The sequence below is a fragment of the Phaethon aethereus genome (assembly GCF_964289735.1).
Source record: "Phaethon aethereus genome assembly, chromosome: 3".
NCBI lineage: Eukaryota > Metazoa > Chordata > Aves > Phaethontiformes > Phaethontidae > Phaethon > Phaethon aethereus.
Window position 1 is genome coordinate 79,425,743 of NC_138576.1, and position 20,249 is coordinate 79,445,991.

At 38.3% G+C, this 20,249-nt stretch overlaps 1 protein-coding gene across 1 annotated transcript in view; it reads right to left on the reverse strand.

Annotated features, from left to right (window-relative positions):
• Positions 1–20,249, reverse strand: part of PDE10A (phosphodiesterase 10A) — a gene marked incomplete at its 3' end in the record, with an annotated part of 185,493 nt that overhangs the window by 71,925 nt on the left and 93,319 nt on the right. The window contains exon 3 of the mRNA XM_081997622.1: positions 1,269–1,297. Within this exon, the coding sequence (XP_081853748.1) occupies positions 1,269–1,297 (29 nt within the window). The remainder of the gene's footprint in view (positions 1–1,268; positions 1,298–20,249) is intronic.

Below are 20,249 nucleotides of genomic sequence, written 5' to 3' on the forward strand. Positions count from 1 at the left end.
GATATACGAACACCAATACTCTTTGGTTGCACTGATAGGTATTTAGTCAACTGCCATAACTGTTGAATACTAAAGCATGACCAAAAAATGTGTTATACATTAATAAATTACTAAAACATCTTAATTTTCACCTAAACTATCAACACCCTTATACATCTACAGCACATCACGTATATGGAGATCTTCTGCTTGACTGAACTCATTTTAAACATCATTTAATCTCTTTTTCGTAGTCTTGTAAGAGGTGAACTTCAGTTCCCCCTTACGCCAGCCCTCTGCTCTCAGGGTTACCAAACGGAGGTTTCCACTACCGGCCTGTTTCCACTCCTTCCACAGCCTAGTATTTTCCAAAGGACTCCTACCGAAAGCAAGATCGCCCAGCCGGCTTTTGCAGTCTTTATATCAACCTTAGTTTTAATATGTATCTGACGCTATTGCGTTTCTCCTGGGAACATGAAATAGTTTATGCAAGACATTCAAGAAGCGGAGCAAAACAGGACTACGATTCCACCTCAGAAAGCTGTAAGCGGCTCCCTCATCTGACATGAAGTAACATTTGGGTGCTTCAGGCTGACTGGACACCTCTGAGGGCAACAGATTGTCCTGTACTGATCTGCTGTCATTCCCAGCAAAGGCACTAGTTTCCAGCAGACCCCCCTAACCAGTCCTCAACCATGGACCGATACTCTGCAGGACACAGCGTCAATCAGATGTAAGGCTAGAGTTGGAAATTTATTACTGAATATGTTTTTTAAAATTTTACATTCTATTTCATACAGTACACTGCAATATATTTCAAATCAAAGAACTTAGTTCATCTGTACCACAGCACATCTCAAAGGGAGTTATTAGATAGCGCATATTCCTTCCCTTGTTTCCTCTTATGCTTGCCATCTCTCAAGGCAGTAATGCTGATTAAATTGTCTGCTGTTATGCTCAAAGTCCCATGATTTTCCTGGTTTCCGTAAGTACCTTTTTAAAACTGCATCATGAAAACAGCACTGTGAGAACTCTGAATTTGTTAATGCAAAATTTTAATTAATTAATTTAAAAACCTTTATTTACAGCCAATCAAGTGTTCTTAATACTTATTTTCCTTATTAACTGTTCTCTACTCAGTCAGTACACCAATTTTTTTCCTCTGGAGATCCACTATGTCCAGGGAATAGAGTCAAACCTTGATCAGAGACTGCAAAAAATCATCTCAAGTGAACACTGGGCCTCAGAGACTACGCTTCTTTTTAGGGGGGCTAGGGAGTAGCACTTACCCTGCTGACTTCTTTAGGAGTCGATTCATCTAAGAGGAAACAAAACAAACAATTAGGCACTCATCTAGACTGAATGAAGAATAAGATACCACACTTCAAACAGTTTTTGCACCTTTGTATAAAACTTTTCTAACGTGATTCAATAAAGTAACTGAAATATCCCGAGACTGGTGTGCATTTACAACCTTTTAAACTTCTAAATCTAAAAATGAATTAAAATTAGGGTAAAGTATTCAGGAATTCTGTCCTGACTTAATAAGAACACAAAATTTCCTACATTTCGTAAGTCAATTCACAGGCCAGCTAAACCAGTAAGTTCGGTATCATTGTCATCCATTTGTGTTCCAGTTCAGTAAGGCAACTGTTAGTATTGCACAGTCTGAGAAGTAAAAGGCCCTTTGCTATCAAATATATGCCACCGACATCCTACATATACGAGCAAGTTAGCAAGTAAATTTAGACTTTCTGTTCCGCGTATCAAAGGTGCTATTCCAGTTGATGACTTTGGATGTGGGGAAAAAAGCCTTGAGACCATAGGAATAGAAATGTATCACTGATGTGATCTGGCATAACATGTTAAAAGCCACATAGATTACAAGGTTTTGTGTATTTTTTCATATATACACACACGCACACTATAATGTTTCGTCCTTTCAAATGCAAGCAGACTCTCATGCATTTTTTGTAATTTAAATATGCAAAAATAAACACAATACCAGAGCACTAGCTAAAACATTGAGTAGTATTTCTGACAATAAAGGGAAAGCAGTTATACAGCAAGAATGCATCTGCCACAGGAAGAGCTTCCAACTTCCAGTTCAACCACACCCTTACAAACCTCCACCTGGTTAGCTGCTTCTGAAAACATGAAGGGAACTATGCTTTGCAAATTAATTTTAAATCACCAATGAGATTTAATCTCACAGAGAAAGATCCTGTGTTTATATCAGAGACCTTTAATTTACACATATTTTGATACATCTCTATTGAGTGGATTTTCAGTTATCTTTGTGAGATACAGACATAGTAACACCTACGCTGCTTAACAGCATATACAGTATGTTTTCTCCAAAATCATCCCCAGGTGAAGGAAGGGTCTCAAGGTGACCCTTGAGAAGAGCACATTTACAAGTATTTCAATGTTATCACCAGCAAAGGCCATTTGCCAAAAGGCCGTATCTTGCCATTTAAGATGAACTTTTCCATTTTCTAGAAAACAGATTCAAGACCCAATTTCCAATGAAAGAGATCTCTGTAATCATAGAGATTTTCTCCTCAAAATTGAGTGATACTGAGTAAAACAATGTATTTCACAACTATGAGTGAAAATTAGTCTTCTCTTGCCCCCAATCAAATGATATACTAGTAATTTACACATGCAGTACATGGACGTAAACTTAATTAAACCATTTAAGGTAGTTCTGTTTGCGACGTTTTGCTCACCGTTCGTGATGCAGTGTGTAACACACACTCCGCAATGTTCAGTGATGCTACCTTCCTCCTTGACCACACGAATCTACATACCAGTTACAAGAACAGCCAAAGCGAAACTGAAAATCCATCTCCCCTACTACCTTATTTCTGACAGTGAGCAACAGAAGATGTGAATGACAGAAAACCAAGCGATGACATAATGACGCTTTCCCTGGAGTATACTCTCAGTTTTCAGTAACCAGTGGATAAAACGTTTCTTGAATCAGTGATATTTTTCTGTTTAAAAGACTTGGATGGGGCTTTTTTCCTCACACTTTTGGGAGGGAGGAGGGGTGATAGATTTTGGTTTTTTCAACCTGAGCCACCATCCTTCAGCATTCACAACATTCTCCGAGTTCCACATTTTAAACACTTATTATAGAAAAACTGTATTTTCTTTTGAATCTCCACATTATGAATTTCATCTGGTGCGCTCTGTCCACCTTATCTATAGAGCCTGTAATTCTACAAATCTCTCAGAACATGTGCTTCTCTGCTTCACGCCCCATCAAAACCTTTCCTGGCTTGAGAGCTCGGATCTGGTTTGCTGCCGGTGCGAAGCAAGCCACTTGGCACTGCTGGTCGCTCTCACCGCTCCTCCCTCCTCTATCCCACTGCATCCTGCCGGGATGGGAACTCCAGAACCACAGGTAACGCTGCAGCTCAGAAAAACACAACAGGGACTTACAGAATGACACGGGGATGATTTAAGGGTCTGCTCTCTTTTTGAAAGGAGTAATTCCTAACGTTTTACCTGTTTCTTGATGGTTACTAAACGTTGGGCTAACATTTTCATACGTTTATATTTTGTAATACCAGTATGTCTCTCCAGAATGACAACAACTACTTAAGAGCCCACTACTGTATATGTAAAATTAGAAACATCTTGCCCCATGTAAAGCAGTCAGTATTTATCAGTATTAACTTTGTCAGCTGTTTTATCTCTCAGTTACACTACTTGTAGCACCCTGAATAACTTCATATCCTAAAAACAAAAAAATAAATAAAACCCTAATTTTTGAAATTAACTTCAACCCTGTATCCTCTTTACCCAAACCATGCATTTATATGCTGAAAAACATAGGCAAGGTACTAGTGTTCTCCCTCTACTGGAATAATATGAAATTATTGTAATGTATCTAGTATAAATGACTGCCAGCACAATCCTATGGCTTTCACGACATAACTGCCACTGCAGTTTCCAATGACAGACAGTGGATACCTTAAATGCACCAAGTCTAAAGCTTACTACACAGTATAAAAGTCTACATCATCTCTATTTGAGCCACCATAAAAAAAATTTCAGTGCTTCAATATCAGAAAGAACAATTAATGACTTCCTATTCTTTAAGATCCTTGACAATGCAATTTCATAGTCTGAGCAAGATATTACAAATCCCATCAACACAACATGAAATTTTCCACACCTATATAATAGCATCCTTTAATTTGTATAACATGAGATACACAGGTGTCACTCCTGTCTTGCAATTCCCTAATTCCTTTACTAATCACAGAATCATTAAGGTTGGAAAAGACTTCCAAGATGATCAAGTCCACCCATCAACCCAACACCACCATGCCCACTAAACCATGTCCTGAAGTGCCATGTCCACACGTTTTTTGAACACTTCCGGTGATGGTGACTCCACCACCTCCCTGGGCAGCCTGTGCCAATGTTTGGCCACTCTCTCAGTAAAGAAATTTTTCCTAATATCCTGTCTAAACCTCCCCTAGCACAACTTGAGGCCATTTCCTCTTGTTCTATCACTAGTTAGTTGGGAGAAAAGACCAACACCCACCTCACCACAACCCCCTTTCACATATCGCTGTAGAGAGCGATAAGGTCTCCCCTCAGTCTCCTCTTCTCCAGACTGAACAACCTCCATTCCCTCAGCCGCTCCTCGTAAGACTTGTTCCCAAAACCCCTCACCAGCTTCACCGCCCTTCTCTGGACACGCTCCAACACCTCAGCATCCTTCTTGTAGTGAGGGGCCCAAAACTGAACACAGGATTCAAGGTGCTGCCTCACCAGTGCCGAGTACAGGGACACGATCACTTCCCTACTCCTGCTGGCCACACTATTGCCGATACAGGCCAGGACGCTGTTGGCCGCCTTGGCCACCTGGGCACACTGCTGGCTCATTTCTTTATTTATAATAAAGGAATCATTCTTTTACTCAGAAGTTGTATAAAGTGACATATGAAGCCCCTGTCCAGGCCTGAGTCCATTTTGCTGGGTACAAGACATCAAAATAGACAGACGGTCATTACATCAAAAAACTTTTGATTTCTTTCTGTTAGGAAAATGAAAGAAATATGCTAACAGATCAGGAAGGAAAAAAAATAACATCTACAGTATTCAGTAAAGATAAATTTTCTGGAACAATTATTAGAGACAATACTTTTTCAGAATAAAAGGAAGATATAATCAATATGTCTTTTTTCAGATGAATGATAAACAAATTATATGGGAAATTTGGTATTAGAACTCCACAGATACGGTTTGCAATTCAAGGATTATGAACTGGTGGGAAAATGGAAGATTTTTTTTTAGGGGAAGGAGGAAAGCAAAAGATGAGGGAGAGAAGAGAAAAAATAGCATCAAATACTCTGTTAGTACATTTAGATGCAAGTTAAATTACTACACAGTGACCTAGAAAATAATTTGCCGTATAAAAAGAAACCAAAGGCCTAACAAGACACTTTTTTTCTTCTCCCTCAAGAGTAAAGGAAGAAACATGACCCCGTGAACCTGGAGTGAAGCCAACTGCTTTTCTGGAGATGCAGTCTTTAAGGACCAGGTACCTGCCGAGTGACAGGATGCACGGACACCTCAGTGCTGTCACCACTTGGCTGTGGTTTTGTCCATAGAAGAGAGTACAATACTTCCTTTACGACTGAGCTTCTGTGAGCTAAATACAGGGAAAATGACTGGAACAGCAGCTTTTCCCACAAATTATTCTAATAGTCAAAATACAGCATTAGTCAATACATGAAAGTAACAGGGGGCTGATGAAAAATACCTTAATTTGCATGCTCCTGTTTATTTAAAAGACATGAACCCTGTTTAAATGGTACAAACACACCAATCTCTTCTTTGTAAATTAAGTTCCACCCCTGTAAAATATGAAGCTTTTAAAGAAACAGATTAACCATTAAAATAAATTCAGAGACATGAAGTACATCAATAAATGGCAGCTTGCTGTAGAGCTAAATACCACAAAAAATTTCTGTGCTTGAATATGAAGGTCCCTATTTATTACGGCATATTGCGTAGGAAAGGGGATGTGGGAAAGGGGACAGGGGAAAGTGTCTCATTAGTGTCTGCACTGAGGAAAATAAACACCCTGGGAGAAAGCAAGTGTTTGTGAAAGAGATCATACAAATGCTCAAGCCACTAGAAACTTTTCAGCTGGAGTTCGCTTTTTCTTTAGACATCAAATACAATCAACCATGATACAGGAGTAAGTGTCACCCTCTCGATCCCGTTTGTTGGTGGTATTGTTGTTCACAGAATTTAGGAGATTAGGATCATTTTAATTTTTTGCGATACCTGACATCATTATTAACACAGAGTAGTAGAAGAAATGCGTATGACTTAGTTTTGGGACTCTGAATGTGCCAACATTTTTCTTAACAGTTTCAAAAGTAAAGCGATGAACTCTTGAAAAGAAATCACCATACACACATCCATTAACTTCGCTGTACCGCTCAGTCGAGGCTGTTGCAAGGGGTATTTTTAACACCATGATCCTCCACGGGGCCTGTTCCACGGTAGGCAGTCAGCAGCAGTGCGATGGGAGCAGCTCAGAAGGGCACCCGACCCGAGCAGACGTAATGTAGGCCTCCAGAAGCACTAGGCACGCATCAATAATCTAGTAGAACGCTCTGGTTAGCTGATGCTATAAACTCCGTAACGTTAATGTCCTGGTAATTTGAGCATAAAGACGCACTGATACCACAACTGGAAAACCAGGAAACTGGGGGGAACAGAACTAAATTTCAAGGGCTTCCCAACCTCCATACGCCAAGCTTGCAGACCAAAACCCTTGCACCAGCAATGATGTTCTACCCCAGTGAGCTGGTTCAGCCCACCAAATGTGCAGAAAACCATTCACTTTCTAAACTTTCAAAACCAGGTAGCTATCCTAGGCCACAAGAATAAAGTTACACTCAGTTTTATCTTGACAACTTTGCAAACATTACTATTCAAAAAGCTCTCTTCAGAGGTTAGTGACATCAGGAGGGGGCATGGAAGAATGAGAAGAGTTCCGTGACAAGATTTGGGTTTTAAGAACAATTTAACAAACTTTAATACCTCAGCTTTACTACCTGTACAATTTTAATTAACAACTGCACAGCACACTACAGATAAGCATAATAATTGCTATGGTAATTAAAGACAACATCCATCTGGGAGAGCCTCCATACTAAATCAAGACAAGCAAGAGAGCAAGAAGCAGAAAACTGATCTTACCAGTCAACGAGGTGCAATCATCATTGTTTACTACCAGAGTACAGCCACTAGACAATGAAGAGCATGTACAACAAATTACATTTTTTTTTCGTACTTACCAGTTTACAGGTACACCTTTTTGCCTGTATCTGCCACTTTTCTTGCCCGACACTCAATTCTGTTTGGCAATCACTGCACTAGTTGTTGTAGGCAGCTTTCTTTAAAATTGATTACAGAACTTGCAAACATGCTTGGTGAAGGAAGTCTCTCATCCATACAATTTCAGTAATACAATTTCAGTATCACTCTTGTTAAAAGTCAAACTTGATTTTCTCCTATTTTTTGGTCCCAGAATCCTGCTGGTTGCTGAGTATAAGGTATCCGTAAAGTTTACGGCAATTGATGTATTTCATAAACAGCATTAACACTACTAAGCTGTTCTCTCACTACTGAATAGAGCTGTTCCTTCACTTTTAAATGTGTTTTAAATATATGCACAAAGGTTGAAATTTTTTTGTGTTCACCAGGTGTTTTCAACAAGAAGAAAAAAAATTACATCGCTCTTGACTCAAATACTACTCTAACATATACCTTAAGCAATTCCATTGAAATCAACAGAATTTCTACAGCATGCATTGGAAACCAGAAATGCTTTTATGTATTAAATGTCACAGCATTCCTGTTATGTATAGTGATCCAGGGCTGGAGGAGATCATTAGAAGAGAATGCTACTCGAAGCAGATTCTACAAAGTTCCAACAACATGACACAGCCACATTGGATCTTGCCCATTGCAAGACACTTGGATATTTTAAAAACATATTATGCATACTCTTTGGACCCTGCTGGGCTTCTTGGGTTTGGCTTGTTCATTCCTAGTCCATGAATACCTCTTTCTGACTGACAAGCTGCCTAGAGGATTTTAAGAAAAGGCACTTCCTCTGCCTTTCCCAACATCTGAGCAACTTGGTCTAGTTGAAGCTGTCCCTGCTCACTGCAGAAGCGTTGGACTAGGTGACCTTAACAGGTCCATTCCAACCCAAAGATTCTATGATCTATATACAGCCCAGCCTCCACTCTCAGTCCTACTAGGCAAGGGATGGGATCAGAGAGTACACACAGCTCAGTGCCATGAAGTTCCCATCCCCGGCATGGAGTGAGGCTTCAAAGGTTCGTTAGCCCAAAAGGCCAAGAAGTTTCAGCAGGTTCTCAGCTTCTGGAGCAGGAAATAATGCATATGTCTTAAGTGACAGCAAGAGAATATAACAACTTTATACTTGTTGGGAAAAATGTAATCCTACGCTTACCTTGGGGGAAAAAGTGTGTCAGATACCAACATTTTTACTGCACTTTTTCCCTTTAATTCTCTTTATTTTGTTCTCATCCCTACCTTTTTGTTTACTGTATTCTGTTTACTCTTTCTGTTTAGAAACATGCAGGATTTTTTTAGGGAAATACATGTCCATGTAATAAAATTGTAAGCTATCATGCTTTTATGATGTCATCTAAAATTTTCAGATTCTAGAGTTTATCTGCTACAGAGAACCTAAAGTAGAACAAGAAGCTTTGCAGCCTGCCTGATTTTCTTGTTTCTGTGTCTCTTGACTACATTGAAAACAAATGTCGTGTTACTGAACTTTGAAGTAGAATCCTCAACATCTGCAGAAAAATCAAGACGGAGCAGTTTTCTTCTCTTTAGACAACTGACAAAAGAAACAGAAGTAAATGCCCCAGAGGAAAATTTTGCTAACGTCAACAAGGGCAAGGGATCATTAGAGCTTGAGATGATTGGTTACCACATGGGAGGGTGTAGTGATCCGGTGTGAAACATATTTACATCAGGGGAATCATTTCAATCCCTCTGAAGAAACCCTACTGTAACTACAACATACGTACATTTGTATTAGAGGTGTATTTTACTTATTTTACTCTGGAGACTGATAGCTAAGAAACTGAGAAAATGTTCAAATTTATCTGGATAATACTGAAGAAGAAAAAGTGATGGAATAAAATTTACGAATTAAGCATTTTCGCTTTTAGGGTATTTCAGCTGATTTGTTTGTAATCAAAATCAAGCTCTCAGTGACTGTGTGTTGAGTGTTACAGAATAATGATATGCAGATAATTCAGGACTTTGGAGTCTTTCAAAAATGACATGTTACATTAACACGATAAACAGACTGAAACCAAGAGAAGATTGAACTATTTACTACTTATCAGTACCACCAGCATGAGTGAAATATGGTGCTTGCAAGGAGGAGACAGTTAGAAAAAAAATAATTATAACTTCAGTGATTGTAAAGGAACAGAATATGTAACTACAAAATTACAGATCACTCTCTATGAAAGATAATGACAGTACCATCTGAATTTCTAAACTAGACAGTTTTACTATAAAAAGATTTATAATGACAGATAATTATAATCCACAGGAATTATACAAGAAAAAATAATTCTAAAAAATTATCTTTTTGGCTGCTGTACAAAACAAAAAAAAAAAATCCAAGACATGTTGTGGAGTTCAGTATTCTTATACTGGTACTTCAACAAATGCAAAATTTTAACTCTCTGCAGTAGCAGGTACAGTCGTAAAGATACTAGCCAAGACTTAGAAAAGTTTTCAGGCAGCGATACATGCACTAAGATTTCCAAAAATCTCTAAACAATTCAGGTGTCCAATTCCTTGAAATGAAAGGAAGTTAAATACCCCAGCTATGAACAAGCATGGCGGTTTACCACAGTTCAAGTGAGAACAATAATTCACTAAGTTGTGGGGACGCAGCCACTTGTGAGCCTATAGCATCATCTTAAGGCTCTGCACTATATCATGAATCTCTGATTTAATATAATAATTTAATAATATTGGACGGTGAGTTTACTAAAAAGCAACCTAAAAAATATGACGCATACCAGTTGATCCTGGCTGAAAACAAGAATGTTCCACATGAAATTCTGTTTATATACCTCTGATTGGTCTTGTGTAAACTTCGAGGACGCACTGCGACAGCCAACAGCAGACACTGCAGCACCGAACACACTGCAAAGTCATGGCACTTAGCAGACCACATACATCAGGAGTTATGGTCATTAAATACCTTGGCACTTCAGCATCCAGATTACGCAGTCCTTTTATCCACAGTGGTTCTCAAAGAGATTCCACAAAAATCGAAGGGCGGAACCTCATTCTCAGCAGACTGATGGTTTTCTCACTTCTGAACATACCTACTAGCACATCCTCACACTCCACTACGCCAACAAGTCTACTGCATACCAAGTTTAAGTACAGAAACTTTGACACAAGCTTCTAACAGAGGACTAGGTGTACTATCAGGCAACATGTGGTTGCCCCATCGTAAGGATCTAACTGACCGAAATATTCAACCACAAGCAAGAGGGGCAAATCACAGTACCTCTGCAGTTAGGAATATGAGAAAGACTTGGTGACAGAAAGCATCCCATTTTTAGAGGTTGCAAGGCAAACGTACCTCAGACACACACCCATACAGAGAACAGATTACAGTGGCAATTTCAGTAGGAATTCTCTGCTCCCAGCCCACTTGACAGACAGGTATCAAGGAACATGGAAAAAAAAATTGTAGAAACATCCAAAAGAAAACCGCAAATACAGATGTACAAGCTTAGCGTGAATGAAGAACTTGTTCATGCAAGAAAAAAATTTACTTTCATGTGCCTTTTTATTTAACTTACAAAATACAGTGCAGATGGTAAATTAATTGAAATACTAATAAGAACTCAGGAAATATATAAAGAAATCAGCTGGGAAGCTAATAAAGTGTATCTAACACAGTAATAAGAGAGAGTGGAAGTACCACTTCTGTTGGTGGAATAAAGGGAACCAGAGTCAACCGTACCTCTTCAGCATGGCTGAAGTTGCCACCTGCTGGGATAAGGAGCTGTGTCTATCTCCCAAATTGTCAATCTAAGAGAACTACTAATGATCACACACTGAGAGCAGGCAACCATGCAAAAAATGTGTTCCTGCAAGCATGAAAAGGGTAATTCATCACCTAAGTCCCTTCTCCCCATGCCTTCAAAATAATTTTGAAACTATCATGATTAAGGAATCTCCTATTTTGTCAGTTACAGCACCATTCTTCCCAACTTCCTCCACCAGGCCTGCCGCATAGTCCTGTCAACACCAACATGAGTTTCTCACCTAAGAAAGCACCACACAACTACCTGGGAGAGGAACTTGGGAAAACAACCCCATGATGCAACTGCTCCTCAGACACTTTCTTTATATTCTTCATCTACCTAGTTAAGGAGCACCAGAGCTGCGTTAGTTAACCTGTTTGGGTCTCTCATCCACGTAGGCCCACCTGATCTTCACAAGCAGTTAAGCTAATTCATTCAGGAGCTACTAGGGAATTCACCATTTCTAAACATCAGGCCATTTGTTTTGACACCTAATAGCAGGAGTGAGATTAAGTGACAAAACAGGACACTAAAGAGAACAACTTAACAACGACATAATAAACTGGTGGTCCAAAACACAAACATTAACATAATTAAGTAAGAGCAAGACTGAAAATGGAAAGAAGAGACAAAGAAAAGGGCTTCAAAACAGAGTTTCAAAAGGAGGAGATACAGGGAGAGACAGACAGAGATGCCAAGATGGATAAGGAGCTTGGACAAAGACATCAGATGCTACTAACAATGATGTACTTTTCTGACCTCTCTAAATGATTACTTAACTTTCTGCCATGGTAGAAAACAAGTTCTACTAAAAAGAAAAAATAATATCACTTATTATTGATCAAAAACCCAAACTGCATATAAAGAAAATCATACATGCAATTCACAGTGTAAGATTTGCGCAAAACCATATCCTTTTATTTGTAAAATTGTTCACTGACTCTGTTAAAACTGGAAACTTAAATCTTAAGCTTTAAAATACAGCTCTCAAGAAAAAAAAAAGGCAGTTGCTTCAATGTGCTTTGTCATTTTCCATCAAGTGAACAGATGGAATTATTAAAATTCTAGTAGAATGAAGCAGTTATAAGTTCATTAGACAACACTAACCATGTAAAAATACAGTGATATTGCAGATAAAGCTGCAGGATTCAAAATAGCATAAAAGTACAAGTAACGGTTATAAACCCACATTTATGAGTTAGTATATTAAAACAGTAATGCCAAATGAAACAAAAGCACACAAGAAATGCATGAAAAACTCTATAAAACATTAATTTATTTTCCAGGGTCACTTCCAAGTTACACCATGCATTCTGATCCTAAATTCTATACAAAAGGTTTCAAGTTAGACTGTCTATAAGACAGCCGAGAGGGGAAAAAACCTGTTTGTTTCACTACATTTACTTTTCTTTAAGCATATATTTAAAATTCATACTATAATATATACAATAAGAAACAATTAAATTACTCCAGAAATAATCCCCACAGAAATTTCAGTCTTATTCTCCGAGGTGATGTTCCCAGAAAACAAACAAAAGGTCAGCCAAATGCATCTAGCACATGTGTCAATGCTTTTAAATGCTGTGCTAGACTGGCTTTTTTGATACGTGAGATGCTTTATCTTTTGTTCTCTCCACCATCTTGAATTACTAGCCTACACAGAATTCACTTAGGAATTGTATGGTTTGTAATTGCTTGTCTTACTTTCCATTGTCTTTCTTCCAGCCACAGCAATGTCTCAACTCAGTAAAGTGGTTCCTGTTAGTATTCTAATTTAGTTGAAAAAGATGCAAATTCCTGTCACCTTCAAAAGTGACAAAAGAGATTCACTAGAGAAAGAGATAACACACTGGAAATTCAGCTTTCACTCCAAACTAATATATATCAGGTCCCGTATGTGCTGATTTATTCAGATGTACTTCACTTCTCTCTGCAACACAGTACAATCTGTGTTAAGGTTTAACTTATTTAAGCACCCTGTCCACTCTATTTTACCGCGTCTAACAAGTCATTCTTGGAAAGTCTTCGTTTTCATACCTACATGGAAAATGATTCAATGAGGGATGTATACTATTTTAAAACATGTATTTTTTTCCAGATTTTAAACAACTGAATGGCACTTTTTTTTTCTTTTGATGTATCTACTACCCAAACCTTATCCAATGGTTTGCCAATGGACACTTATGACTTAATCAACTATAGCTGATGCAATTTGAGATTAGAATATTTGAAACTGTTTCCTCCTGAAGAGCTCAACCTATCTAGAGAGGAACTGCAAGGTGCAGCGATACACCAGCAGAACCCAATTTAAGCCTGAGCTGCCACCTCTGCACTCTCCCTACTGCCCTGGGGCAGTTTTCAACTGCAGCAACTCAGTGAACTGTGGATATAATCTACAATTACATAAGCGCAATGACCAATGCAAGGGAAAGGCTGGATATACACACCCAGGGATGGAAGGTGAGGAGAGGCAGTGCAGCCTTAGATCAACCACAGAGTTATTTCCTGGTAATCAAGAGATTCTGGCTTGAGTGAATACTGCTTGAGCAGACAGGACTCATTGACATCTCATTTTCTTAGTGACTGGGCTCTTCAAGACAAGTTGGTGCCTACTAAAAGAGCCTGAGATTCTGAAGACTCTTAAGGAGGCACTGAAAGTTTTCTTTGCTAAGATGATTGTTAATTCCTTTTTTTTTTTTTTAGCATAACAAGTTCCTTCATATGTAATAGTTTCATACTTATTTTATAAAAAAAAAGATGCAATCATGGCAAACTTCATCCAGAAAACACAAACAGACATCTTTTGCAGAGATGTCTAGATTTAATGGAGTCTTCCATTTAAAGGGTATGATGATCTACATCAACATTCATTTCTACTTATTAGTTTCCTCTAGTACGTTACTGGAAAGAAGTTTTAGTATGTTTTAGATATCTGTACAGCATGCAAAGAAAGGCTTATGTAAGATTTCACACTATTATCTTCAAATCTTGAAACACTGTTTTAACATTCAAGACAAAACCAGCTAAGTCATACCACTGAGCAGCTTCTCTTGGTCCATCCTACACTTAAATGATTTAGAATTGACTATTTAGAGGAGATTATTCCAGGAACAGTCAAAGGAAAGAGAGGATTAAGATTTAGAATTATTGTTAGCTTCCTGATTTTGAATTATTTAATCAAATTACAAGAAGAAAGCAAGCATGGAGAGAAACTCGCTTTGACAGCACAATGGCAGATTCCCTAACTTGGTTCTAAAAGATGTTTGTGATTCCAGTTACTGACTTACGCTATATTATTACCTTTACCGGTTTCTTTTTCCAATACAATGCCAGATATAGTGAAGGAATGCAAAACTACTCTCCAAATTACTTTTTTTTGCTTGCCTACTGTAGTATGGCAATGAAATTGGGTAAGGTATGCCTACAATGTCAGTGACAGTGTAAAAATGTGTCCATTTCCATGAAAAATCCTAGCTAGTGACTACAATTTTTACAAAGACACTTAAGGAAAGAAATGAGTCTATTATGTTTCAGCTTTGGCTTGGGAAAAATATGACCTACATGGCTAGAGAAAATTTATTCCTGTGAATACCTAATACAAAAGATTACCGTAATATAAAAAGCTACGGCTGAATGCTGTAAAGGGGTGGATGCACCCTACTGTGCAGTAGAAAGTAGAAAATAATAGCTGGTTTTCCAGTGGAAAGACTTGGCAGTCAGCCATGTGGTGCAGACTGGGTTCTGTCCCCAAAAACACGTTCACGTTGGCAACATATTGGGAGGTTGTTTAGCGTCTAAAGATTAAGAAGAATAATCTTTCAATTTAATCTATCACCTGGACAATGCTAGTCATAACCATATTGTACATAATTTGATCCAAAGAAAACACAGCAAAACAAATACTTAAAAAGAATTATTTTAATGACAGAATCGTGTGTTCTTCTACTAAACATCATTCTGTAATTACCAAAACAAGCAAAAAATCCTGATTAAATGCTTCAGTTCTTTTTTAAAATATTATCAGGGACTAGACTTAGTTCTCGTTCCGTATATCATTTAGCGATAGTGTCCTTTAATTTGACATGTAGAAGTATTTCCCATTACCTTAAAACAGGTATATAATTACAGGCATTCTTTTAGAAATTCTAGGTTGTCTGTTTAAGTTAACAGCTAATATTAATATAAATAGTACTTATTAGTTAAACAGCAACTTGTTATATTCTGGAAAATATGTTTTCTTTAAGCCCAAAGAAACCCAGGCTCCGCAGGATCCTTACATGATCAATCTACTAACAGCTGGAAATGAAAATTGTCAAGAAAATGAAAAACAACAATAAATACTCCATATTTATTGGAATGGTGTTAATTAGTTGAAAGGGATGAGTCTCTAAGCCTGTCATCAGCACTACATTACACAAGCCACTCCTCCTTTTTCTAGTCTCCAGTGCATCTACTGCCCCTGTTTTTGTCCATTTCTTATCTGTCCTATGCTACCCCAAAGGGTCCAGTTTCAGTACGTAAGGGGATCCTTAAAGAAACTTCTACGTAAAACTGCTTCATGTTCCTATCTTTACTGGGAATGTAGCCAAGGATGTTTACAAAAAGCATGAGTGGGATAAGCAGGTAAGCTGTTTTCTGAGCTTCTCTACTGACAGAGCAGCTCAGTGTGTCATGTATTATGCCACAACGTCTTTGAACTACTCATCTTCAGAGCAGTAATTCTTCTAGTAAATGCTAAACCTAGTAGTGGAAAATTTGTAAGATTCTGAATTTGTACAAGGACTCAATAAGGTGAGGATTTATAAACAAGCTAGGAGTGTTCTCCGGATACAAGTTCAGTATGAAAGGCAGGAGTAAATGCTTAGGTACTGACAATTTCTTTAATACGCTATTCTTTGCATACAATACCTTTTTGGCCAAAGTCACAGCGAGTTCATTTTTAGATGTGTTTTATGAGCAAAACAACAAGACCTTCGTATCATCAAATCACTCAAAGAAAAGCATCATTGTTCAGCATATATTCTCCTGTGGCATTTCAATAGGCCATAAGGAATTCCAGGTATCTTTTCTCTGAAGAAAAAAGAACATTCTGCTTTTGCATAAACCTAGACTTTTCTAGTAGAATTCATTAAATGAACTGGAGCTATGTGATTTTTTTCCTGTCTATATGGATGCCAGTATTTGGAACTCATTGTACAACCACTAAAAGGAAAATTTGTGAAGATTAAAGGTGTCAAACGAAAAACTTTTAATTAAATATGGTCCCTCTTGCAACTCACCGGGGGTATTTTCAAAGCAGAGATCAGACTGAGATGATAACAGGATTACTGGAAGGTCAGAACAGAAATTCAGTACTGTTCTTTAGACTCCTAATCTGTTTCCTCAAGGAAACACAAGAGTTACCAAGCCAGTTTTCAGTGATTCCTCCTCCAGGTTTGAATCCTGGACATGTTCTAAAAACATATTCAAAAAACAAAGTGATACCTGATGCAAAAATCCTGAAAGAGGCCCTGGTAAGAATGAAGAAATGCATGCTCTTCTTTTACTTGACTTTCCTTATGGAAATGTGTGTCCTTGTCATTTCCCACAGCAATGGTTTTCTTTAACCTTTTGAGAAGTACGGATGAAGCCTCCGGGATATGAAAACAGTAACGACAGGAGCCTTTATTAAATATTTTTTTCTAAGAGGTAAAAGTAGAGTCAGAACTCACCAAAGCTTTATTAAATGAAACTTGCTATCAGTCAGAAAGCCCCTGACTGGCTGTCTTAAGAGAAATCTCATCTAACTGCTGTACAAAAAAAGACTTCAGAAAAGTGTCTCCATTTCTGCATTCAGAAAGAGCACTGAAAGACAGACAGCCATGTCTGAGGGATTTGGACATATCAAGCGAGGAAAAGCCTTGAAAGCAAGGGAAATCATTCCATCACTGTGACTTACAAGAAGAAATGGAAGACCTTGTAATGAAAACCTACTAAAACTTGTAAACCCCCCCAAAATCTTAGAACTACACAAATATATTCATATACATATTAAAAAAAACAAAACCACAAGCCTAGGGAGGTAGAAGAAATTACGGAACACCAGGCTTTCTTCTGCCCATTTATCAAAAGGCAAATAACGTACAAATACAAACAAGCTGACGATCACAGAATCACTAAGGATGGAAAGGACCTTCAAGATCATCAACCATTAACCCAACACTGCCATGGCCCTCTAAACCATGTCCTGAAGCACCACATCCACACGTTTTTTGAACACCTTCAGTGATGGTGACTCCACCACCTCCCCGGGCACCCTCTTCCAATGCTTGACCAGTCTCCCCGTAAAGAAATTTTTCCTAATACTAATATCCAACCTAAACCTCCCCTGGCGCAACTTGAGGTCATTTCCTCTCGTCCTCTCACTAGTTACTTGGGAGAAGAGACCAATGCCCACGTCACCACAACCCCCTTTCAGGTAGTTGTAGAGCGCGATAAGGTCTCCCCTCAGCCTCCTCTTCTCTAGACTGAACAACCCAGTTCCATCATACACTCCTCATAAGACTTGTGCTCTAGACCCTTCACCAGATTCGTTGCCCTTCTCTGGACACACTCCAACAACTCCATGTCCTTCTTGTAGTGAGGGGCCCAAAACTGAACACAGGATTCGAGGTGTGGCCCCACCAGTGCCGAGTACAGGGGCACGAGCACTTCCCTAAGTGACGACCTAAGCAGGTGGTGATTTCAATGCCTGAAGAGAAGGTCTACGTAGAGGCAATCACTCAGAAAAAGCCAATCATTTCTTAACAGTCTGCAGAAGACAGAGCTCTTCTAAAACTCAACTAATAAATTCTGGAGTTGAGAAAAATTCTAGAGAAAATATGGTATTATTTGAAATAAGCCGTTACTGTATATTTTAAGATGCATCACAAAAGTACAGAAAAACCAAGTAGACTAACTAAAGTACTGAGATACATTTATCCAAGGTTTTATGCATGCTCATTAAGAATGAAGAAAAGCTAAATTGTGTCTTCTCTCCCCTCAACTACAGATTCACAAGAAGAAAAAAAGAAGAAAAAAGTTGAACTTCTAACCTGACATGTATTCCTGAGGATTCTGTGTATATAGCTTTGCTTCTTTCATTGTTCCTATTCGAAAAGAATTGGCTCTGCTAAAGATCAGAAACCTGCCCAATGAATTTGTTTCAGCTGAACCCAGAAGCACTTCTAGATTCTATTAGCACTTCTATATTCCTAGAACTGCTCCAGAAGCACCTCCAGATAATTAGCTGATGGACAGCTACATAAACTAACAAATGACAAGTTCAGGATGATGACAAAGTCATCCACATCTGTGAACAGGAATGTCATCACCACTGTCACACTGCAAAGAAAATGTTCAAATAACCTACACTTACCACAAAAAAAATAGGTTTGGAGAGTTTCTTCAAAGTATGTTTGAAAGCATCTTAATTTACGTCCCTATAGGAAATTGCAAATCTTGGCAAGACTTAAATACATCTGTCTGTGAGGAAACATACAGTTGTAGCATGTATTCCAAAATTCGAGTTTATCCATTCTCAAATCATGAAGACTTATTTGTGAAATACAAAACTTCCATCATGTGCCAGTAGTCCATTCATCAGTATTCAGCTCTGAAAATGGTCAATAAAAGATGCTGGACTGGACCTCGTCAGACAACACTCTTTCTGAGATTTCCTGTTTTTGTGACTCTCCAATACTGCTCTGTGCCACCTATTGTGAATAGAAATGCCAAACATTTTGAAGAGTCTAAATCGTTTTCAGACTTGTTCAAACCATGTTGATTTACAATTTGGCGATTGTTATTAATCAGTACAACCAAGAGTTTTTGATGGCGGAAAAAAAACCCAAACAGAACTTGAAGAAAGACTTTTAATACCCTTTTCCTATGTTACATGCTGCCATTTTCACTGTGCTTGGTATATACTGTTGGCTGCTACAATAGGTACCTCAAACATTCAAGTACATCAGAGATTTGCTGTCACTGATGAGTACTTAGAAGCAAAGCTTTTTGAGGAACGCAAGCATGTTGGCAGAGGGGAGGATAACAGTTAGTGTTCTATCATAACGTTTTTGGCCAGTTGGAAAAGGCAATCTGTTAATAATGCATGCCTGTAAAAACACACTATCATTTGTAGAACTAAAATTTTGCTTAAGAAAAGTAACAGGCAATAGAGAAAATTCAGATTATACCTAAAGCACAGTTATACGATATACCATGAAATAGATACATGATGGTAAGCCAGCAAATGTCACAACGACATGGCTTCCTAGATTATACAATGCAAAAAGAGCACATTCTGGTAATGTAAAACTTCAAATGAAGTAACCTCCTTCTGTTCTAAAGAAGTATTCACTGCATGGGTCACAGCAACTCTGATTCAAAAAGATGGGTCACTGTGTAGTGACTAGCTTTAAAAGTTGTGATAAACCTCCACAAGTGTTCTACAGTAAATCTAAAATCACTGCCCAGCAAGTCCCCAGGAATAAACATCTCTCTATTACTATACAAATACCTGATGTGCTGCACGAAGATATTTCCAAGTGTTCACAATGAACGCACTTGAATCGAATTAGTATATTTGTAACAAGTCTGTTGTCCCTTCTGCACCCCCATCACCAAAACCTAATGCCAGAGTTATACCCAATTACTGTAAATCCTTCAAAAACTCACACACATTCCTCCTCCCACACCTATTATTGAACTGTCTTATTAATTTCCTAACCCTTGCTCCTCATCAACACAATCATCTCTTTCCGTTTTACTCCCCATACTTATTTAACGTACAAATGAAATGAAACTGTAGCACTTTGGGGTGAGAAACAAGCACCCTGTAAAAGAGCTCCCTTCTGTTCACTGAATAACCAAGCAAGCACACAAAACATGCTAGCTTGCGTTTAAAAAAAAAAAAAAAAAAAAAAAAAAGAGGGGGGTCACTCTTGCTCAGTGTTACTCAGCAATTTCAACTGGATAAAGATAAACTGTCTCTTTTTTCCTGCCAGCCAAAGAAGATTCGCAATCATCACTTATGGGTATCTCTGTATATGCAGGTTCGAAGAAAGAATAAAAGAGTTTAGCTCAGTACTGCAGCTA